Here is a 24762-nt window from a genome sequence, read left to right on the forward strand (position 1 = left end):
AAAGGCTTGTCTTGTCCTGTCTGCTCCAAAACAATTGTCTGCTCCCCAGAAATAGCATGAACCACAGACGGATCCCATGAGTCTCTAGGATCTGCTGGTGGGGTTGGCAGCCATATTTCTTTCACCAAAATAGCTCAAGACTCTCACAGGTTCTCAGGAGCACCGAGACACAGAGTGCTGGATGGCTTCTCCATGACATGTATGGCATTCAATGCTTCTTCGTGTTATTTCCTGACACCTTTTTACTCCCATGATCCGGGAGTTCTGCCTGGTGCCCTTCAGACAGGCAGCCATGGATGCTCCCTCACTGTTCATCTTAACAGAATGGAGCAAGGTTTTCAACACAAGAACACAATTCTTTGCTGTCAACTGGATTACGTCACTCCATTTAATAATGCTGGTTATCTCACGCTGGTCAAGAGTGCTGGTCAGCTACTGAAGGTGTTTGAGAAGTAAGAGAAACCACCAAGGTTTGCATGCAGCTTCTTTGAGAGTCCAGAGCTCTTAAAGATTAAGGGGAGACGTGTAAAGAAGAGCGGTCATCACGATGAAAAGTTGGAGGAGGGAACTCGCAGGGCAGAGTGGAGAGGGCTCAGGTCTGGAAGCTTTGAGCTGCCCTTCCGAGCCTCGGTTTCCCTATCTGAGCCATGAAAATGGACCTTGGCCTCCTTAAAACTTTGCTTGGAGTCTGTACTCAAAGCTGACTGACAATAAACGCCTCCATTAGGTCCCTTCCTGACACACCAGTTTGCCCAATTGCCTTGCATAACTACTCCCTTCGAAATCCAGGGAGAGGAAGACAGCCAGAAAGCACCAATGAAGACCAAGGATGATGAACAAGCACTGAGCAGGGCAGCTCCAGACGCTTTGACAGACAACAATGATTTCACGTTAATGAGCCGAGGTGAGCTCACCTACAGCATTAATGAATTGGCCTGCCGACTGGAAAAGGCCAGCTGATTTTGCTCACAGGTCACCAACAGCATGTTTGAAGTCTCTGTGCAAACAATACACCCACAGGACTGTCCAAGGCCCTGTATGGAGGGGAACCACCAATTACTGTGTGGGCTTCTGTCCCTTTGATCTCTGTGTCATGACCTTTGCTTTCTTGTGATCATCAAAGCCAAGATTGCAGATTAGCTGGGGAATGCTAGCTGGGTTATATAAGCCACAGGTTTTACAGCTCCCATTTAGTGGGAAACAGCCATGGGTGGTAGCCCAAGGTGGCCCCAGACACCACTGGAGGGTCCCTCCTGCCTTTCTTTTGGTGGGGTGCTACAGACAGTGGGCAGGCCTCAGGGCTGCTGCCTTCCAGGGAACAAAGAAAAGGCATGTATTTTAAACAATTTACAGTTTTAAGGAATATAGAGAGACCCACTTGGGGTGTGTGTGTGTGCAACCAGAGCCCCGAAGGAACAGAAATTAGAAGAAAATGCACACCAGAGCATGTTGCAAAAGAACAGCCCCAAGCCTGAGAGCCCAGATTTCTTATTTGAAAGGTGACATTCAGCATTTATTCTCTGTTGACTTTCAGCCATCAATCTTCCTGAAGAAAAAAAAAAGTCAAGAAAGTGATACCATCTAAGGATCTTGATGGGGTTTGTTTTCTCTGCCAGGTAAAGAATTAGAAAGCAGGAACTATCTGGAGCGAGACAGGGAGAGGCAAAGGCATCTTACACACAGCAAGCAGGAGCAGACAGAAGGAGCAGCGGGAGATGGACTTTTATCGTGGTGAAGAGACACAAATGCAGCAGGCACACTGGGAAAAAGACAGGGCCGAGGAACTCGGGAAACAGCCCAGGATCTCCTCGAGGGCTGATGGTTTTAAGGGTCCGTGAAGGGGGTCATTCTCACCGAGTTCTGGGTTGGTCGGTTTGAACAAAGGCAGGAAGGTTGATAGGTCCATACCTTAGGGGTAAGCATGTCCTGACATGGCTTGAACTTGCCCATAGGCCGAGAGCCATGTGGTGAGATAAAAGTCTTTGTTTGTAAGCTGACAGTCTTTTCTCCGAGGTCAGGAATATGAAGAAGAAGCTGGCCATCTTGGAATTTCATCGTCTATTATCATCTGGTCATGGTGCACTCTCTCTCTGTCTACATGGAAATCTGTCTATTTCCTAGTCCCTCGAAGAATGACCAGGAAAGACAAACTATTCTGAGCTCCAGGTCTCCCAACCCTGACTTATTATTTTGATTTTGGATGGTATCAAAGTCTGCAAGAGGCCTAAGTTCATGTCCATTCAACACTCATCCCATAATGGCAGCGATGTGTCAACACGGGAATACAAGTGGCTTTAAGGCCCTGTGATAAGGTGGCCATCGCCATGTCTCTGCCATAAGCAGTGACAAAAGGCAAAGGGAACCCCAGACATGGTTACACTCCTACCCTAGGAGGTCCAGGGCTCTGTCCAACCACACAGTAGTATGTCTGTGTTCACAGAGGAATGTGAGCCTGTTTTACTGTGGGAATACATGACAAGAAAAGCCAAGGGGGCACACAGAGGTTAAGAGGAAACCAAAAGGGTGGGCACTGGGGCATGGAGAGGAAAAGGTAGAAGAGACAGCACAAGATACAGAAACCTAGTCACTTCCCACCCCAGGTCTGATGCTTGGCCACAACACAAACAAAAACTGAACCGAAATCTTTGAAATCAACATCTCCCCTGAGAATGAAACAAGGCATACTTGTTTTGATGGACGGCTGGGTGACATAAATACTACATCACATGACCACAGAGGATGCCAATCAATTGGAAAATTTTTTCAACAGCTCTAAATGAGCCACAGGTTCTTGCTTCTGAATGCACTCCTTTAAGGCTCCCTCTACTGCTTGCATGATTAATAGAAGAAGCATTGTCAGAAAACATACTTAAAGTGAAAACCAGTAAACTGTAGAAACATCACTCACTGTTAAGTCATTTCCTAGCAAAAAGGTCATATAAATTCACACAGGGACTCTATTAGGACGATCTTGGGAATGGCAGAAAGAAGGTGGACCTCACACTTGGTGGGTGGAGCGCAGGAAAAGAGTTTACCCAACTTGGGGAAGGCGACCGCACAGCTTTGTATAAATGCATATGCCACAGGAACTCTGATTTCGAAAGTCATATTGGGAAACCCTACAATTTCTCAGGGGAAAATGAATCACCCCCTGGGCTAAAGAAAGTTGGGCTGCCAAAAGACCACAGAGCTGAGATGCATCTGGCCTGCACCCCCTTCTTCCAAACGCAGGGCTGACAACTTATCAAGCCAACAATAAAAAAAATGAATAAAGATTTAAGCATGTTAGAGGGCCAACAGCATTTCCCCTCATGATGCAGTGAAGGTGTAACTGGGTAGGAGTGTATTACTGTCTCTATGGTTCCTGGTTGCTGCCTTTTCTCCAAGTGTGAGGAGCCAGCAGTCACTGTGTAGATGACTTATGGGGTTTCAAAGGCAATTGTGGCTAGATGTGATTTGGGCTGTGTGCAAGCTCTAGAATCCAGTCCCTCCTGGCAACACTGTCATAAATGCACTAACAAACAGCCTTCTGGGCTCCATCTCTCACGTCCTGCCAGCAACACAGACCTGGGGTGGGAGGACATACTTAGGAGACCGCCCAGGTGAATCCCTAAGAAGGATTGCTCTTGCAGAAAGAAAACCTCTGCAAATGCTGTGCTCCATGACTGTGACTTGGAGTGCGTCTGGATGGGAGCTGTTGCTTGCTAACTGATCTGGTACCAAAAGGGCAGTGGACGGCATGGGATTCAAAGATCCCCGTGACAACTTAGAAATACACAGTTCTAAGCAGAGCAAGTAATTCCAAACGTCTCCAGTATAGTCCCCAGCCAGTTTTCCATGTTAAATATGACTTTAGGTTTGTACTGGGCTTCAGAAGACAAGGACCTCCGCCTTACTCCCTGAGAACTGTTCTCTCAATGTGGGCAAGTCTATAGCAGTGTATGTGGGTGCGTAACACTGTGAGACGGTAAACCCAACATGGATTTGCTGCCAGAAGAATCAGAGACTCTGAGCTGACACAGAGTCATTAAGGACCACTGACCTAGACAGTCACTCCGGCTTTAGAGGTCTTTCTGTCAGAATAAAACTCCACATTAGCTTTCACTGCTCATATGGTGGAGCTTAGTATTCTTCGTCAACCTGACCAGTTCCAAAATAAACAATGAAGAATTTGCTTTTCTCCTCATTTATACACCTCAAAGCCCTACATCTGAGACCAAACAGAACAAGGGAGAAACAGAAAATTCCTCCCACTTGCTCTTCCCCTTCTAAGAAAAGAAAACAACTTCTCCACGCTTGTATTCACATACTATGTTTGGTTGCGTGAATAAATAAATGAACATATATGTAAATGTGAGTATACACACTAGATGTAGATAATACGCATGCATATTCATATATATGCAAAAGTTATATATATGTATTATGAATAGAACAAAAATATAAAGAAAAACATCAGAAAGTAAAGAAGAAATTTCCAAACAATGGTTTATGAAACATGGTTATTAGATAAACTATTTTGGATTTGACCTTCCAGATACATTTTAAAACTTCCTCTAAGATATGGAAGAAATCTAGGTACCTACTAAAAGACGAAAGGATAAAGAATATATATTTACAGACAACAGAGAATTTACCCATAGTAAAGAACGAAATCATGTTGTCTGCAAGAAAATGCACAGAACTAAAGGTCATTACACAGAGTAAAGAAGTCCTGTGTGCTTTACCTTACATGTGGAAACTAGAAATAAATAACAGCAACAAAAATACAATCTCAAGTAGTGGTGGAGATAGCATAGCAGAAAGGGAAGTGAACAGGAGGGAGCAGGGAGATGCTCGGTACAAAGGGAGTCATGAGAGTCTGATACTACTAAAGAGCAGTAGCTATATAGTATATATGAAAATATAACAAAGAATCTCATTAATGTGACAATTAATATGCACTGAGAATTATAGTAAAAAGAACAAATGCAATTTTAAAAAACGTTGGTATAAGAAGATACTGTGTTTAAAGTGACCCCTTCACACATCTTGTATCAGACAACTTCATGATTAAAAGTTGGAAACAAAGTCATAGAAATCAATTAACTTCTAAGCAATTAAACAACTCAAAGTGAGAAATGAGCAATGTGTTCTGGCCAGATGGCAACTGAATTTCTCCTATCAAAAGTCACACTCAAATCTAGAATATCATACCATGGTTGGAAATTTCTCTAGTGGAGAAAGACCTTCAAGAACAATTTTTTTTTCAAGCAGGGTTCTTATTTGTTCTGAGTCAGTATAAGAATATACTCAAAGGTCTACAAAATTAATCATGAAACTTTGAAATGAACTAAAGTCAAAAATTCTTCTTTACAGAAATGCACCTGAATCCCTACTTTATGTTACTTATGTCTCTGTGTTGGGCTTTTTCTTCCATTTTTAAAATTCTCTTTCCAAATCCATGATGACTTTCAGTGTTACAATTTTGTCCTGATACACAATGACTATTCCTGCTACCTTTCTTTGTAGGTCACCAGATTTTTACATAAAGCACAGTAGGACAAGTCCTTCTCAAACCATTGTCCTCTTTTCCCAAACTTTCTGGGCTGTTTCCCAAGAGCTTGTAACTTGTAAAACCTAAAATGCATATGAACTAGCCCTTGATGAAAACTATTTCTCAGTCCCTGATCTCAGATCCCATAAACCCAACAAAGAAAGAAAATGACTCTGTCCTTGAAAGACAACAGTTTAACACAGTCTCCGGACGTCCGTGGGTACTTACAAACATTGACTCTGAAGCCCACACTATCAGTGCCCAGAGGCTCCTGTTCCTTTCTGCCACCATATGAACACTCACCTGTATCTCTTATAGTCTTCCTCATCCTTCTCCAAGCTGACCAGCTCATTGGGACATGCCACATTTCCCAGCAGGCTGAGGTACTCCAGGGCTGGTGTCGCTTTAGCCAGTTGATCGAGGAGGTGCTCCAAATCGGTAATGTGCCAAAGGTTAAGGATCATGTTCAGGAAAAAACAAAAGGCTTAATCAGAAGTAGGAGGCATATGTGACAGGCTAGGCTATGGGAGTCAGTCTCCTATCACTATGACAAAAACAGAGCAAAATTAAGAAGAGAAAGGAGTTATTTTAGCTCACAGTGTCTGAGGTTCCACCACCTTTCAGAAGCATCACTTTGCGGGCTACACCTTTGGGGAGCATGTGTGAACTCTTATAATATAAAGCACCCATCTAAATCATAACACAAATACGTTTCAACTCCTAAAAACAAAAATCAGTTTTCAGTCAATCATGCTAAAAGTTGAGATTGTCATTCTAGCTCTCTATAGAAAACGTCTCAAATATCATTATGTTATGAAACTATAAAGGAATTTGTAAGAAATAAGGTTTTGAAATGGGCATATCTAGTATAAAAAGATTTCTGTCCTTTCTAGTTAATTTAACATTTTTGATACTTGTCAACTTAATTTTTAAAATTTGCTTTGATATATTTTTATTCCAACTGAATGTTGTTTTTATTCTCATACTCGTTGTCCTTATTATCTTAGTTTTGCATTGTTAAGGATCCAACTCAGGGCCTTGCCATGGCAGGCAGGTGTTCTGACACTGAGCTGTTCCTCTAGTCCATTAACAGCCTTTTCATGCATAATTTTATGTTATATAACTTTTGTTTTGTTAGGATGGATCATTTTTGCTATCTAAGCTCCACACTCTAGAAAAACTGCATCTTTCCTTGGCTGGAAGACCTGGAAGGGCAGATCCCTTTAAATATCCTGATCATGGACAATCTGGGCAAAAGCATCTTCAGACTCTAAGGTGCTTCAGCTCTTTCTGCCAACGAACCCAGTGCATCTCTAGGAGTCTCTGTCACACGGGTCATGTGGTATGGTGGAAATTCCTCTTTTCTAAACCTTCCCAGCACCCTACTAAATGACAAATCTGGGTGAGCAAGCAGTTACCCACAATCCACAGTGAACAGGGAGCCCTGGCACTGCCTGCAGTATGTTCTGCATCAGCCCTTCGTCTTTCTTGATTCCACCACCAAAGGAGGAGTCAGTTTTCATTGACTCCTCTATCTCCTGCCTGATTTTGAGCTGAGATGGACCTTCTTAAGTCAGTTGTAAAATTAAAACAAGACAATGAGTGGCAGAAACTCTAGGATGTCCAGCTAACCAAGACCATGGCAATGAGATGACCTGGGAGATGCTTGGAAGGGCAGCATGGCTTCAAGCTTCCTGGTACTATAATAACTCTCTCCAGCTGCTGGACTCTCGGAACAACTTTGGTTTCCCTCATCAAGGCTTCTCCAAAGGACTGGCATTCAGGAAAATTTGTTTTGCTGGTATCTACAGTAAGTTGTCATTGTAGAGTCCAGCTGTTGTGGCAAGGCTTGGCAGGAGTGGTTCTATATGGAGAGGTCAAGACCACGGTGGTGTCTTCCTTACAAATTTCGAGATGATGGAAAGTGAGGAGCCTCCTGGCATGCAGGTCCCATTGCACAGGAGCCAGAGTGATTTCCCAGCTGAGAGTAGATCTTCCCCACCTTTGGACTCATCTCCAGGTCAAGGCAAAGGTCTCACAACCACTGGGGAATGTTAACCATGGTGAATCCTAATGTCAGACTTTTGAAGGCTAAGCACATAGTATAATGATTTATTTGTACCCCTGCATGCATATATGTATCTGAAATATTATCATGCCAAAACAAAATCTAAGAAAAATGAGGTAAAGAGTCACACAGCCAGTAAATGAAAGAGACTATATTCGTCTCAGTCATTCCTAGGAAGAAAAATTACTCAATTTCTAGCACAAAGGGTGAAATTAAAAGACTGAGGAATGAAGAGTTTAGTATGTTTTGGGGGAAGATCATACATCGCCATCCAGTTCTGCTATCTGTCTCAAATATTTTAGTTTAGGCTTGTGTTTTCAAAGCACTGTGGTTTTATCTTAATGTCCTAAGAAATTTGAGTTAGATGCACCAGGAAGCAACAAGCATCTGTGGGTGTTAACAGAGTGGTTTCCCATAGATCATATTGCTTCTGCTACTCACGGACACTCGAAAGTATGTATGTATTTATAAGAAACCAAGGACCCTGAAAAAGAAAACATGCTTTCTCAAGATGATAAGAACCTGCTGTTAAAAGAGAGATTCAGGGACTAGAGAAACGGCATGCTACTCTTGTAAGAGATGGGAGTTCAGTTCCCAGCACAGACTTCTGGTGGCTCACAATCACCCATAATTCCAGCTTCAGGTGACCTAAGGTTCTTTGCTGCCCTGCATTGGCACCTGCGCTTACATGTACATACTCACACATAGACACACATACCCACACATAGACACACATACCCACACATAGACACACATAGGCACACATACCCACACATAGACACACATAGACATACATAGACACACATACCCACACACAGACACACATACCCACACATAAAAATATATACCCACACATAGACACACATGCATACCCACACATAGACACACATGCCTACCTACACATAGACACTCATACCCACACATAGACACTCATACCCACACATAGACAGACATACATACCCACACATAAACACACATACCCACACATAAAAATTTATACCCACACATAGACACACATACATACCCACACATAGACACACATCCATACCTACACATAGATACATATGCATACCCACACATAGACACACATGCATACCTACACATAGATACATATGCATACCCACACGTAGACACACATACATACCCACACATAGACACACATACATACCCACACATAGACACATATACATACCTACACATAGACACACATACCCACACATAGACACTCATGCATACCCACACATAAAAATATATGTCCACACATAGACATACATGCATATTCACACATAGACACACATACCCACACATAGACACACATACATACCCACACACAGACATACATACATACCTACACATAGACACATACACATACCCACACATAAACACACATACCCACACATAGACACACATACATACCCACACATAGACACATATGCATACCCACACATAGACACACATACATACCCACACATAGACATATATACATACCCACACATAGACACACATACATACCCACACATAGACATACATACATACCCACACATAGACACACACACATACCCACACATAGACACACATGCATACAGAATATTTTCTAAATGGGAGGTCCAGGTTTGTGACATAACATACCAGGCTCCTTGCCATTTCCCAGCTTCATAACATGGAACTCTAATCTTTCTTCCTGTTTGCACTATCATTCAGGCTAGTCATACCTTTAGCAGATGTGTTGACACAAACAGAAAGAAAATGAAGTATACGTTCAAATAAAGCCAGCTTCTCAAAGGGAAGGGCAGGAGAAGGTAATTTAATTGTGCAAAGGTTAAACATCTATCCTCTCCCAAATTTTCAGCAGGTTCCCTACTGGGGGCTGAATATTCGGAGATCACATGATGGAGATCAACACAGAAGCTCAAGGCTGCTGGTGAACAAGCCAGGGAGAGTGTGTGTGATTGGTGGGTAAGAGAGATTAGAATACAGACAGGGGGGTGTGGGTATTCTAGTCCATGGCCTCTGTTTAATTACCTAGCCTCTCTACAGGAGTCAAAGGAAAAGCTATGCTAGGAATACATAGCAGAAGAGAGAGAGAAAGAGATGACCTGAGATAGTCAGGCTCTTTGATAGCCCAGGAGGACTCTGTGCTGAGGACTGAATTCACATTGAACAAGAGGTGATAGAACAAAGGCAGTGGGGGAGGGGAGCAAGAGGACCTATAGAGATGGGGATGGATGCATGCATTGGCGAATTGAAAAGACATTTTCCAGATGCTACAGAGTCTGGACCCTGGAATCTCCTCTGTGAGCCAAATTCCTGAAGTCCCAGATGGGAGCAGGGTCTTGCTACATTGGCAGCTGGATCCTGTCACATGGAAGTCGCTCTTCTTGCAAAGGGTTGCTTCTCTTTGGACTTTCAGAATCAAGTTGGGGGGGGGGATTCAGAGTCAGCCTAAGTGGGGTCTAGATGAAGCCATGCCTGTCAATCTATGAATTTTCCAGAAGCTCACAATCTCTGAGTTTTCAAAACAAACAAACAAACAAACAAACAACAGCAAAGAGATTATTTATCAGTAATTCCCAGCTCATAGAAAGAGATTAGAATTACAGTAAAATATAAAAGTCTAAGAAATACATTCTGCCCCTGAAGATGGTGGCTTTAGTCAAATGAGAGTGGTTTCCATGTTTTGGTAGGATGATGTCATAGTGACTTTTGTCAACTTGACAGGAACTTAGGCATACCAGGGGAGATGGAATCTCAAAGGAGGAGTTGACTCCATCAATTGCTAATTAACATGGGGGTGATAGCTTCCCTGGGCAGGTGAGCCTGGGCTGGATGAAAAGAGGAGTTGAGAAAGCCAATAAGATGCTTTATCATGAAAATGAAGTGAGATCTCATAGAGAGGAGATGCCAAGGCTGGTGTAGATATCTACAGAAAAGACCTGTTCTTTATATACACACCTGGATCATATGCACATTTCTTCTGCATTTGCTGTGCAACTTGCTTTGCACTCGGGCACCAGGGCCTGGGCCCTAGAATAATCCTTCCAAATACTATGGGGCATATGGCCCATTAAAGACAGGCGGTTGAGGGAATGCCAGCACTAACTGCACACGTAAGAGTGAGGCTATTTTAGACTATCTATTACTGGTTAAAAAAATCATGGCTGCCTGAATGACACAAAATAAGGCCATCAGAAGGGCCATCCAGCTGAGCTCTGATTCCCATAGGATTGAAGGGCAGAGGACACTTGTTCTGTGGAGTGGATCATCAGGCTACATGAGCTAGCTGACAGAGCCTGCATGGGGAGCATCTCACGGGACAGCACCAGCAATACCCTTGTGTAGGACTGAGGCGTCTTCACAGCACGGAGTTTTAATCTGAGGAGGTAGGCTCAGAGTCTGCTTTTGCCGACCTTGCAGACTATAACTTCCAGATCAAATGGGTGGGGAAGCTGATTTTTGCCATGCTGCCGGTAGATCAGGAGGAAAGAAACTGCATAGCATCCTGAGCTGGACATAGCAACCTGAGGCAGACAACACTTAGTGGGTATGTGCCTACTGATGACGCATAAAAGCACAGTGATGTAATTGGGTTTTCAGCAACACAGTGACTTCCCAGGCTATTCCCCTTACTCTCTTAGCATTGCCATTACGGCTCAAGGAAGTTAAGGCACAGAATAGAAAACGGACTTAACAAAAGGCAGTCTCCCAGCGCTCTGGATCCCAAGACCTACCAATCTCAGCGGTGCTGAGAATAAAATCATCACCTGATCCAACTTATGTCTTTAAAAATGAGGAACAGGTTCTCCCTCCTTCTGTTCTTCATTTGGGCAGGGCAGGGAACCCTGACTGCTCTTTGGACTGGAGACGGAGGGGGAGGGGAGTGGGGTGTGGGGAGTGGGGGGAGGGGGAGGGAAAAGGGAGGCGGGGAGGAGGCAGAAATTTTTAATAAAAAATTTTAATAAAAAAAGATGAAAAAAATAAATAAAAAATTTTAAAAAGCTAATAAATTAAAACAAATGGAAAAAAATGAGGAGCAGGCTCCTGGAAGATGACTTATACCAGGCCACATGGCTACAAATGACTAAGAGGACGTATGACACTAAGTCTGTGGCCTGTAAGATCCTGTGGTGACATGAGATACAAGGCATGGGCTGAGGTCCAAGGGAGGAATGGTATCTCCAAGCTCAGTCTAACGATCCTTCTCTCCTTTATCCAGCTGTGCACGTGGTCCAGCTGATCGTCTCAGCCCACGAAGACACAGAATACACAGAACACAGCATGCTTTCAAACAATGACTTGGAAACTTAGAAATCCCACTAAGTTTCATTATGACTCAGACTGTGAATTTACTTCTAAGCCCTGTCCCTCTACCTCTCCTAAAGTGTCCACTGATAAAGGTCATAAGAAACATATTTGAGAAGTACTAACTGTCAATACCTACTCTCAAAATTCAAGTGTTTCAACTCCAAATCCTTTGAAAAGTTCTTAAGTCCTAAAGTGACTTAATATATAATATATTATAGAACATATTATAATATAATAAAATAATATAATATAACATAAGGTAACTTAATCTATTAATAAGAACAGACAAAAATGTTTTCTACCCCCTCTCATCATCCCTGTTCCTACTGTGTCTCCAGTGCAAGAACAGATAGAGGACTCATCACCCAGCCCCTCCCACAGTGGATCCTGTTCTCAGACCCCCAGTCGCCAGTCTACAAGTGACAAATACTTGTTTGTGTCAACAACATGCTGTCCCAGCAGCAAGAGCTGGCTGAGACAATATTTCACAGAATAAAGAAAATATTAACTTATGGCTTTAAGCGCCAATGAGGGTTAATAAATAATTTTGCAAAGCATCTTAAATGCTGTTATAAGTATGCACGCTGAACTTTACACATGAATCTGTTTTTGCTTTATATCCAGGAGGGATAATGCTGGTTCTCTGTTTCTAACTCATTGTGAATGGGAACAAGTGATTGACATCAATAAACCAAGCAATCGGGCTCCAAGTCCAAAGCTATGCAGCAGAATCAAACCAAACAAACAACCAAACATACAAAAACAAAAAACAAAGAACAAAAAACAAAAAACAACAACAACAAAAAAACCCTCTATTTACAACTGGGGCTGAACTTGAAACCAGGTCTCTATCTTGTCCGTTGTTTGACTGTAAGTTTATACATAACTTCAGTTTCTAAGACTAGATAAATGGAAAACCTATATACTCCTCATTGGTCCTCATAAGAATGAAAAGTAGGGTGCTTAGAGTCCCCAGCACAGTGCACGGCTTCTATGGCGGTCAGTGAGAACCATGAAAATGAGTGTGTTGTTCATCCCACGCACATCTGTGGAATGCGAACCCTGCCAGGCAAAATTGTGCACAGGAAGGATCCAGAAACACCTGCCAGTGGAGCTAGTATCCCAGTACCTGGTTACCCAGAGCACTAGAGCTAGAGGGGTGATGTGCCCTGTGCTGTTAGAGAACCCAGGGTGGTTAGCTCCAAATTCTCATGCCAGGATGGGCAGGTACTCAACTACTCAAAGGAGGCCATAACCTGCCATGGCTCTCAGAGGCCTGTCACCACGCCCAAGACTGTGTCCGCTAGGAGTGAAGAGTTCTCTCTCCCTTCTTGATTTCCAGAACTGTTCCCCAAACCTGCATCAAAACTGTTATGGAAGCCTAAAGGACTAAGTAAGCTTAGTGGCATTACCCACGTCTGGCCACCAGAGGTCGCCCTCCCACACAAGCCCAGGCAAACAGAAGCAGCTTTTCCTCCCAGGCACCCGTGACATTATTTTCTTTCTCTATTTTTATCTATTAAAAAGATTTCCTCGCAGCCATAACTTAGATCTCCACACTAAAATGGAGCAACAGGAAGATATAACGGTGCATTTCATTTATGAATGACCTATAATAAATTACTCTGAAGTGTCTTGAGCACCAGAAGACAGAACGCTTTGTCTGCCCACCGACTGTATTTCACATACTTTAATTTAGCTGACACATAAAACTCATTTGACATTTTGCAGGTATTTTTGCGGAGAAGGGTTTGGAGGTGGCAGAATGGGACCCCTTTGGAGCTGGACAGCAAGTGGGGTGCTGTAGGAACCTGGCGTGCTGGCTGCCAAAAAGGATATTTGGTTCTTGTTGAGGGTTAAGGTGTGCAAGTGGGGTAACCGTGGCAACACGAGGTCGTCACCGAGTAGATTGTTGTCTAAGATGAGTTCCTCCAGGCTTCTGAATGCGCTCAGTCCTTCCAGTGACCTGCAATGACAAAGGCAAGGGGGAAAACGATCCTGCAGTAAATCAGAGAGGCCATTATGAGCTGAAATAAATATTTTAACCTTCCCTTTCAGAACTGGGAATAGTTTGGGCTTGGTGCCTGTCAGCGGAGTGAATGACAAGAATTAGTAGCAGGGAGCCGGGGTGGGGGCGGAGGGGGAGAAGGGGGCCCCCGCTGGCACTCACTGCATCCTTCACGAATTGCCAACATGAAGGATGAGGGTCACTTATTGAGAAGCCAGGATCCAAAACAAAGGGCTTCAGATACGGCCTGCAGGATAAATTTGTCAATGTCTTGTGCCTTCAGGCACCCAGCCTGGGCTGACCCTAACCTCCATTCCCAAGATAAATAACTCTGTCACAGTTCACCTTCATTCCCTGGACACAAATTTAAGCTGTCATCCATCATTCCTGCCTAGAAATCTCATACCCCTCTTACAATAATAAATATAACTTCAAGTATCGTTTCTTCGCAGTTCTCCTCTGTCGGGGAAGCAGCCAGGAAGGGGCTTTTCTCTCCCTTGCATCCTTGCATCCCTCGGCTCCTTTTTCCCCTTCTCCATTTTTTTTTTTTAAAAGAACTAATCACTGAATTTGCTCCTGCCTAGCATCCCATGGCTGCCCGACAGGGAGGAATTACATAATCACTCCAGGCCAACAGAAAGCATTTTCTTCTTTCATGATTTCTTTTTACTTGGTCTTGGTTTTGTGTGGGGACAGGGGCCTGGGAGAACTCCTGCTTCAAAGCCCAGGGTCTCAAGTTCTACTTTACGGAATGTGAACTTGTTATCTCTTTAAGCATGGAATATAGCAATGTAGATTTTCAGGCAGTAAATAAAAAGGATTAGGTATCAGGTTCAAAGACAAAAATGCTGTGACCGAAAGGAAAGGTGGCCCTGTTTACCCGCGTAGTCCGACATGAGCTCTTCACTAAGGGACTCCTGCGATGTGTGGGGTGGTGCACAGTAAGGGGCGGTTGTGAACAAACGCTTGCCCAGGCACACACAAATGTTAATTAAAGCGAGCTGAAAGTCCCAGGGCTCGCGCAGACTCCCAGCTTCTTCACCTGCCAGGCCCAGGAGATGTACTGAGTTTGCACCGGCAGAGGCGGCTGAGCCACGGAGTCCAAGAAGGGAAGACCCGACACACATTCAGTCCCTGACTAGTCTATAAAGTACAGTGGATCAGGGTGGTACCAGCCAGCCGCACTGGCCGTTACTAATTGCAGCAATACTAAGACCCTGTCCCCTTGGGCATGTGCTGGGTGCACCCCAGGCAGCGACATTCAGCATGGGAGCTTTCCCGAGGTGTCATGGCTCTCTGGTGGGCTTTCTGATAGAGGGCCTACAAAACGAGGAGTGGGGGACTGAGAGTGGGGGTCCTATCCTTCAGATATGTAAGCGAATGTTCATTAAATCCACTGGATCCAGAGCTCGCTCCCATCTCCATGCCCTGTGTCTAACAGACCTTGGTGCGGTCCCCCTCTGGTTCCTGCACCCAGAGCATAGGGCTCTGAAGTTAGCGCTATCTGCTGCCGGGGCCAACACAAAACCCTAAACAGGTGTGCACTTCTGAGTAAGAATTATCCTATTTCATAGGCTTCTGGGAGGCAAAACAACAACAACAAGAAACAAACGAACAAAAACAAAAACCTCCGTCCTTTTGAGGGGTTAGGAGTGGGCTATGGGATTGGCTTCGGCTTCTCTGACTGCTTGCGACCTGAACCGGGTACTGAAAGCCTGTCTCCTAGCTCAGCGGATTTCAGGAAGACTAGGGGGACATTTGTGCCAAACTGCCTCATGCTCCCCTCCACTCCAAACACTGACTGTGTTCCCAGTCGGTGCTACCTCTTCGTGTGGTCCATTGGCTTATCCAGAAGCTGGGATCTGAGCTGTGGGGAGAGAGACTGAGAGTGGGCTGATCAACAAATCCAGTGTACAGGGAATCTGTTAGCTTTCTAAAGTCCCTGTCTGTTTGTTGCTGTTGTTGTTACTTTTGTTGTTGTTAGTTTTTTGTTGTTTTTGTTTGTCTGTTTGCATCTGGTTCCCATATATCCTTATGTAGCCAAGGATGACCTTGAACTTCTGACCCTCCTGCTTAGACCATCCCACTACTGGGGTTATGGGCATGTTTCACAAGGTCTGGTTGCTGGGTTTCTGGAGATCAGGTATTGAATATACAATCAAGTTCTCTACCAAAAGAGTTAGGAGCCCCTTTCTCCATGGGAGTCAGTGAGCCAAGAACATTAACCACAACCGCTCAGGGCCAGGTCTCTGTTTGCCACAGGGGGGTGCCCCCCCCCATCAGGAAGCCTTCTGGGCAGCTAATAAGTTCTTTGTGCACCAGCGTCAGATGGGCTCTGGTCAAAGGCAACATTCAGATACATACTGTTCCAAGTTACGTTATGCAAATATTGTATTTTTATCGTGAGAATCAGCAAAGGGCTGACAACAGGCAAGCAGAGAAAAGTTCCCTTCCCAGACTGTTTCTGAGGAAGCAGAAAACAAAATGACACAGCATGAAGAGAGACAACGCCAAGGCCAGTACACCACAAGGGCACAGGCCCCAGCAAGGCAGCCCCTCTCCCCACAACCCAGGCTGTATGGGAGGGAGGGCTCAGCAAAGAGCCCCACCAAATCTCCTGTCTCTCGTCTGGTTGCCAGATTCCTTTTCCTCCCTGTAATGTCGTCAGTGCTCAGTAAAGGAGAGCTGTGCTGTACAGGAGGGTGGTGATAAATCAAGTCCTGTCCTCATCATTTCTGTCGGCTCTGCCAAGTAGAAGGCTGAGGGACTGGAGGCAGGAGGCTCCCAATGCCATGAAGGAGAGACACCAGGGAGAGAATTTGCGGCATTCCCATGGTACATTGGAAGCCAGCAAAAAGGGTTACTCTTTTGACTTTGAAATTTTTCCCGTGACTTGTTATTGCTGCTTTCCAGAAGAAGTGATCGGGAAGGAGTTTCTTGCAATAATGCTTGCGTTCATATCCTGCATACCAGATTCATTCTTGTAGAAAATGACAAGGTTAAAAAAAATAGGTTGTTGAAGTCCGGGCACAGCACCTGCTTTCCTGGGATGATACCGATAGCTCACAGGGAAGATGGTAATGTGGTCTAAGCTAATGTGCAAACTGCAAAATGCACCCTCAAAGTGAGAGAGAGACTCATGGAGAGTTGATGTCACTGCAAGGTGATTCCCTGCATGGGAGCTGCAGTGCCTGAGAGGTGTGGGCTAGAAGCCGGAGGGAGTCACGGGGTTCTTACTCCACTGGGAGAAACCAGTAGAGAGTATGGAGGCACCCCACTCAGGGCGTGGGGACCCAGGTGGGATCACTCCTGGGCAGGGGGTTTGTTCTGCAAAGCTCATCAGCATCTCCAGATCAGGATGCAGGCTGCATCCTTCCTTGCACTAGTGGGAAAGCTGCCTTGACCACACCCATAGGTACCATCTTGGCCATCCTGCTCACTGGGCTCTCTCGGGAGCTTGTGGTTGTCCTGGGAAGAATCCTAGTGTCTTCTCCAAAGTCACATCAATATGACAAAAACATCAGAATGTGTTTGGCTCTAGTGGAGTCAAACAGAGGAAACTTTTAAGTTTCCACTATAATTAACCCTATCCTCGTTAAGATAATTATGATCAAGCTTCCTGTCACAGTTAATATCCCACTATCATTGCCCGTGGCCCACACAATGCCCTCATTAGCCTATAGAAACAGTGGCGCTAAAGAGGCAGCTCTGCTCTGCTCAGGCTAGGTCCGCGGCTAGAGGCTGACACAGGGCTGTGGGTATGGCAGCACCTTCCTGATCTCTCCGTTACTGAGTGGGTGCAAACTCAGACTTCTCATTCTGTCCTTGGAAACTGGCCCCTTGTGAGGATGGTAATAAGAAAGGCCAGGAGCAGGAGGCAGGGAAAGCAGTGTCTGACCGAGACCTGCGATGCCCACTCCCTCATCCCCACTGCCCTCTGCCAGCACATAACCAGCAGAACACGACACCATAAAAGTCACCAGAGATCACTTCTGCAAACTCCTGGTGTCTTGTCAGCTTACAGGCTCTGCCAAGGGTTAGGTCTCTCTTCTCTCAGCTGCCTATCTAAACCGCTAGTGGCACTTGTGCCTGGCCCAGAAAGGGTCATACATAGTGGGGACAGCTCGCCACAGATCTATGTGACGAGTACCGTTTCTCTGGCTTTATCCTGCACCAGAATCATGATATTCTCAAATCAAGCAGGGAAGCAGCACCTCCATTCACACCTTTACCTGTCCCGCGCCACATTCATCCGAACATCCAAACCTGCATTGGCAGAGCCAGAGTGGAAAGGCTATGGACATGCCAAGGGCCTAGCCCATATGCCCCAAACCTACCAACCACCCAGGTCAACTGCCTTATCTTAAGGACTTGACCTTGTCTTCCCAGAACTCATTCTGCCCAGCCCCCAGCTAGAGAAGGGATGTCAGTGTGATTTCCACTCCCCTGGATAGCTGTCAGGTTCATAGCGGAATTAGAGCCAACTCCCAAGTCTATGAGGCTGCTTAGCTGAGAGCTGCAAGTTGAATAGAGTAACCCAGAGAAGCCCGTGAAGCAGACCGGCTAGTGTGGCGAGCTGCCAGTGATGAGAGGGCAATCCTTGTGTGGATCCATGTCTTTAGCAGTGGAGAAGTGTTTGGGGGCAGAAAGAGTAAAGAGCATGTGCAGGTAACTATTCCATGCCTGGGACAAAATAAACTTGAATACCTCCTTACCATCTGGTAGACAGGCTCACCTCTGAGACTCTCCCTATTAGCTGACACTCTCAGACCTGTCCCTCCACTGGCCTTAATAATCTTTATAATTTAGCAGCTAGGTCACTGATACTCAGCAACCACAGCATGAGGCCAACACAGGGCAGCCACAGGCCAGTGTCTGCTCTAATTGGCCAGTGCAGTGGTTAAAGGGTTTAAGTGCTATCTCTGACGGCAAAAATAACAATTTGATACTGTTTTATTTGCACACCTGGCATGCAGTAGCTATTAGAGAAGTCAGAAAATGAACTTCCCACAGAGACCATGGCCAAAGCTACAAGGACAGGACAGACAGTACAGAGCTCACCCAAAGGAAATGAGGAAAGAAAGAGGGGACTGGGAAGCAGTGACGTGACTGGTCAAGTTTCAGTCAAGGGGCCCAGCACCACCAGCATGTCACCTAGGTCTGACAGGGGTATTCTAACTGCCATATGACTCTCAGCATATCCTGTTTGAGTTGCTTCCTGAATGTATGGATTGACAGATAGGTAATAAATTGAGAGAAATGATTGATAAGGATAGGTAGATAGATGATAGACTTCTATATTTAATAAAGTATATATCATCATTTATCATTCTCTATGTTTGGCTTTATAATTTTTCTGGTTTTGTGCTATTCAGGTCACAAAGCTACACCCACCCACACACACCCACACACACACACGTAATAATCTAAATCAATTACTATATAACATGTATATAAGAAACGGGGTAGCAGAGCTATATACTTCATAAACTAGGGTATATTAACAGCAATGGCAGTGCAGGACATGGGATTAAAGTCAAGTATAAAGTCCTGTAGGCATCCTTCATGATGTATAAAATATAAAATAAAATTCATTACTAGGAAGAGTGATCCAAAAGCAACACCCATCAAGAAAGCCAATAAAGCTAAATATTTGTGTAAGTTTCACGCTTTTAAGAATACTAAGGTATCTTTCGAATATGGTGCCTGAAAGCCACAGAGAATGAGTAAGAGTCAGAGCCGAGAAACAGAGCTGTCACGTTCTGGTACTTGAAAGAGAAATAAGCAGGTAGATTCTCCAATCTTGGCTCTCTAGGCTACACATTAACCTACCTGGGGTTCTGGTCCTCTACCTCTGAGGAAATGATGTTTGCTTGCCTTAGGACATGATGGATAACGTATCTGATATCCCATTGTGTTGACCTCCTTGCTCTTGCCACCTGGTAGCTCAGAACTAGATTCTAAGGGACCCACCTACTAAAAGGTAATCACTTGTGACCTCTACTATCTGCTTTCTAATATCATTCTTCAGGATTATAGTTTTATAGCCTTTGATACTTTATTTACCTAAGCAACACGTTGAAATTGGATTAACTCTAATACACTAGTTCAAACCTTTTGCTGATAAAAGGGACCCTATTAAGAGCACAGTATTTCATGTATTATCACACAGTTACTGTGCCCGGGCGTAGGGGACAGGGTGAGGATTCTGTAAGACCAGCTTTTCAGGAGACATTTGACAAGGAATGAAGATGAATCATAGTGTGTCCAGATTCAAATGGCTCTGAAAAAGCTTTTAATGATATCCTGTAGCAGGAAGACAACAGTTCAGCTAGAAAATGACAACTTTAGGCAAATTCACAAGTGGTTCAAACTGAGCTGGGCATGGGCACACGGTTGTAGCACGAGCCTGCACGGTGGAGGGTCAAGCAGCAGAAGCACAACTACCTTCCTTGGTTGCCTAGTGAGTTTTCAGCCAGCCTGGACTACACGGGACCCTATCTCGAAGGTCAGAAACATAGGAAATCCAAGAGAGCACCTGGTGGCTCAGACTGCAGTAGAGGCAGATTCTAAAGACTTTGGTTTCCTTCCTTCCTTCCTTCCTTCCTTCCTTCCTTCCTTCCTTCCTTCCTTCCTTCCTTCCTTCCTTCCTTCCTTCCTTCTTTCCTCTTCCTTTGCCTCTATCTCACTTTATTTTGCCATTGACTTGCTTTAGGACATGTTTAACACACTTGTGAATGTGAAGACCCTGGAGAGATATTAAGAAAGATACACTGAGCAGGCTAGATGGTTCTGTGGTTAAGAACACTGACTGCTCTTCCTGAGGACCCAGGTTCAGTTCCCAGCACCCACATGGTGGCTCATATGTGGCTCACTGGACCTCCAATCTAGGGAATCTGATGCCTCTTCTGGCCTCTGCAGGCATTGCACACAGACATATATGCAGGCAAATGTCCACACATAAAATAAAATTAATCTTTTGAAAAAGGAAAGATGCATTAGGCTGCAGGTTGGCTGTGTTAGAAATAACCACTGTACCAATCCAATCAGGTGAACTGCCAGTGCTCATTCAGTTACAGATTTAAACACCAACAACCAAAACCTATACCTTTAAAAATCAAAAAGCAAACAAAAATTGGTCAGTACCTATGGCCTCTCTAACAAGCCTAGGCTCAAGTGTATCAATGAATCAATACTGGAAAGCTAAATTCCTAGTTCAAAGATGTTTAAAATTAAATTTGAACAGAAAATTAATGAATAATGGAAATATGACAGAACATTTTACCCTCACAGGTACATTTTCACAATCAAAACAATCTCATATTGTTTTCTTAAGTTTGCACATGTCTTTGTGAAAGGTTCTAGACAACAGACAACACAATACTGGAGGTACAGCGAGGTTGGTATCACCTTTCTCGACACTAATTCTTGCTAAAATTCTTAAAAATGATTGTTCCAGCCCTAATAATCAATACACCAAATATCAAAGATGTATGCATGGTATGCGTGCAAAGAAGTTCACTACGTCTTCATTATCATTACTGTGCTTTTATGTGTGTACATGTGCGGGTGTGTGTGTGTCTGTGCAAGTGGTGCAAATCTGTGTTTTCACGCTTGTGTGTGAGTGTGCAGGTGCATGTGGAGACCAGAGGTCAACCTCAGGTGTCATTCCTCCTGAGCTGTCCATCTTGTTTGTTGTGACAAGGCCTAGCATGGGTACATGCAACTTCCCAATTCCATTAAGCTGCCTACTTTGTGCCTCCGCAAGGGGGTCACAAGTGCAAGCCACTCTGCCCGGACTTTGTCATGTGAGTGCTGAGGACTGAAGGCAGGTGCTCATGCTTTCTTAACAAGCACTTTCCCGACTGCGCTCTCTCTCTCTCTCTCTCTCTGTGTGCGTCTCTCTCTTTCTCCCTCCTTCCCTCCCTCCCTCCCTCCCTCCCTCCTTCCCTCCCCACCTCTCATTCCCTAACCCCTCCCCACCTGCCACCTTTTTGTATATCTTTTGTTATAACATATTACCATGCAATCCACTCTAACTTGGAGCTCAGAATCCTCCTGCCTCTGCCTGGAACTACAGGTATGTGCCAGCCTGCTTGGCTTTATAGTATTATTTACAACAACCTAAGCAACATAACCATCTAACAACAGAGAGATGATTAAAAATGGCCCAGTACATGTGAATAATTAAATATACCACACAGCAATTAAAAATTTTACAGACATATATCTAATGATCCCGTAGAATTTCATGCTATATTTACATACCTAGAATTAAATTACAAGACCTGTGCTACACACACCAATAGCTCATGCATGGAAATTAAAAGCTATTCATAGGCTCTTCGCCATTTTCCACACAAATGTTACCTATTCCATGTTTCTGTGAATATTTTCTTCCATGTTAAGAATCATCAAAGTAGTTTTTGTTAACATTTCTCATTTATAAACTGCTATTAATATGTAATTTAATATACAATTTATATATTTGTATAGACTTGATAATTCAGCATACATGCAAATTCAATTGAATGGATATATTTGTACTCAGAGTTTGAGTTCCAGAAAAACCTTAGAGTTTCTATCTCCCAGCCCTCCACCCACCTATCACAGAAGATAACCAGGGAGGTAAAATAGTTTAGCTTAAACCTTGCATAATGATCAAACCTCATCTAGAAGCTTTGAGTGTCCATCCAGTGCAGCCTCAACTACGCATGACTATCTGTGAGACTGAACAACACATAGCTGTGGTTCAGAAACGAGAAATCACCCCGTGCCTCGACCTTTCCCTAAACAATTTGAATGCTGGGGTGTAATCCTGTCATTATAATTACCAACTCAGGGTTGTTTCCAGTTCTTCTGCTTTTTAATCTGTTCCCCGGTTTTCCTATATCTCCTAGAATAAACAGCTCCTGAGCATTCATGCGCCCTTTATGTTGCTGAGGACAATACAGGGTGGAGTGAAGTTGAAGTTCATATCTGATTGTGTGTTGATAAACATGCCCCTCATCATCTAAGTGCTCGCTGGCTTGCAAAACAAGATGCATGTAGTGACCTCTTTTTGGCCACTTCTCTGCAAGTCTCTGGGATACAAAGGCAACTGTGGCATGGTCCTCTGTTCTAAGTGGTAATGGCACACTGAGACATAGTTACCAGGTAAAACAGGGTCAAAAATTAAGCTCAATTGACAGACGTTACTTTAATGAGGCTCATGTTTTTGAACACTTGGCGTCCAGCAGGGGGAACTATTAGTGGGAACTGGAAGGTTTAGGAGACGGAGACTTGGTAGAGGAAGTATGTCACGGGGGCTAGCACCGAGCATCTGTGGTTTGGCTCCACTTACTACTCACACCCTGCTTCCTGACTCCAGGTGCAATGTGACAGCGGTCCTTATTCCGCAGACACCTGTCTTCCCTACCACAGTGGGCTGTATTTCTTTGGAGATAGAATCCAAAATAAACCCTCACTCCCTTAAGTCGCTCTGGTCAGGCATTTTTGTTATAGCAGCATGTAAAGTCACTAAGATGGTGAGACTAACCGTGGCTTGAGATAGGCTTTAGCTACATCTCAATTCCAGTGAATTCTAGCTTTTCATTTTCTACCTACATGTTCATCCACACATGGCTGAGGCTGGAGAGGCATAGAAAAAAAAAAAAGATAATTAGATCCTGCCACTCAGAAAATCCCTAGCCTACAGGGCGGTGGTGGCACACGCCTTTAATCCCAGCACCTGGGAGGCAGAGGCAGGCGGATCTCTGTGAGTTCGAGACCAGCCTGGTTTACAAGAGCTAGTTCCAGGACAGGCTCCAAAACCACAGAGAAACCCTGTCTCGAAAAACCAAAAAAAAAAAAAAAAAAAAAAGAAAAAAAAGAAAAAAAAAGAAAATCCCTAGCCTGAAAATTTGGTCTATCACCAAAAGTGATGTATGTGGTACCCACTCACATCATGTGAAGAACTCGTATCCTACATGAGAAGACATACAGGCTACACGAGTCACAGAGTCTACTCCAGTTGAGTTTACCATCTGTGGAAGAGTGAAGTGAGGAGAGAGGAGGCAGGAAAGCAGGCTGCTAAGCAATGTAGACAAGAGCAGTGTTGGAAGCTAAGAAAGATGAGGGCTGTAAAGAGTTCTCTCTTTTATTGTCCACCACTGCTCTGCTTCTCTGAATTATCTCATCTAATCAGCCCTTCACGACAGAGTTGAGGTTGCAGACATTCGCCCTAGATGAATACGGCTCTCTGTGTCCTGTCCCTGTCACTCTCCCCTCTCAGCTCTCCTCCCAGGTCTAAGGAAACATTCCCCATCTCTCTCCCACCAGTGACAGCATTTAGGCCTGAGCCTTGACTATGTCTCTAAAAATTATTTTGATTCACGGTTTGAGATTTTACAAAACCACACAGCCCGCATGAAGCCTGTGGCTTCAGGATCTTGTTTGTTTTTAAGAGTCCGAGGAGTGAATTTGTGTGGTGGGTCCTATAAATGGAGGTTTTCTTTGCTGGGGAGATGTGGGGGAGCAGACACGGTGAGCCGCAGCCGCGGTATGCTTGCACGTCGCCATGGGGCGGAAGGCACTGCTGGTTGGGGAGGCTCCCATGGCCATTGGGCAAACACAAGCTGAGCCAAGAACACAGTGCTTCAACCTCATGAACAGTTTGCTTGAAAGATAACAGTGTCTCTTCCACACAAGCCTTTCACCACCTTATAGAAAGAGATTTTTTCAAATTCAACAGATGGTGTCTACTCACTGCAAACCAACCAGAAAAGAAGACATTGCCATGTCTGGGCCTCCTGGTCCCAGGATCCAAGGCGGCCCTAACCAAATGCTTTCTCCAAAGATTGGTTCCCC

At 44.4% G+C, this 24762-nt stretch overlaps 1 protein-coding gene across 1 annotated transcript in view; it reads right to left on the bottom strand.

Annotated features, from left to right (window-relative positions):
* Lrmda (leucine rich melanocyte differentiation associated) overlaps positions 1–24762 on the bottom strand; it is a 1017760-nt gene that overhangs the window by 437331 nt on the left and 555667 nt on the right. The window contains exons 3-4 of the mRNA XM_057786394.1: positions 13744–13872; positions 5840–5977 (exon numbers count right to left, since the gene is read on the bottom strand). Of these exons, the coding sequence (XP_057642377.1) occupies positions 5840–5977; positions 13744–13872 (267 nt within the window). The remainder of the gene's footprint in view (positions 1–5839; positions 5978–13743; positions 13873–24762) is intronic.

The sequence above is a fragment of the Chionomys nivalis genome, chromosome 12 (assembly GCF_950005125.1).
Source record: "Chionomys nivalis chromosome 12, mChiNiv1.1, whole genome shotgun sequence".
Classification (NCBI taxonomy): domain Eukaryota; kingdom Metazoa; phylum Chordata; class Mammalia; order Rodentia; family Cricetidae; genus Chionomys; species Chionomys nivalis.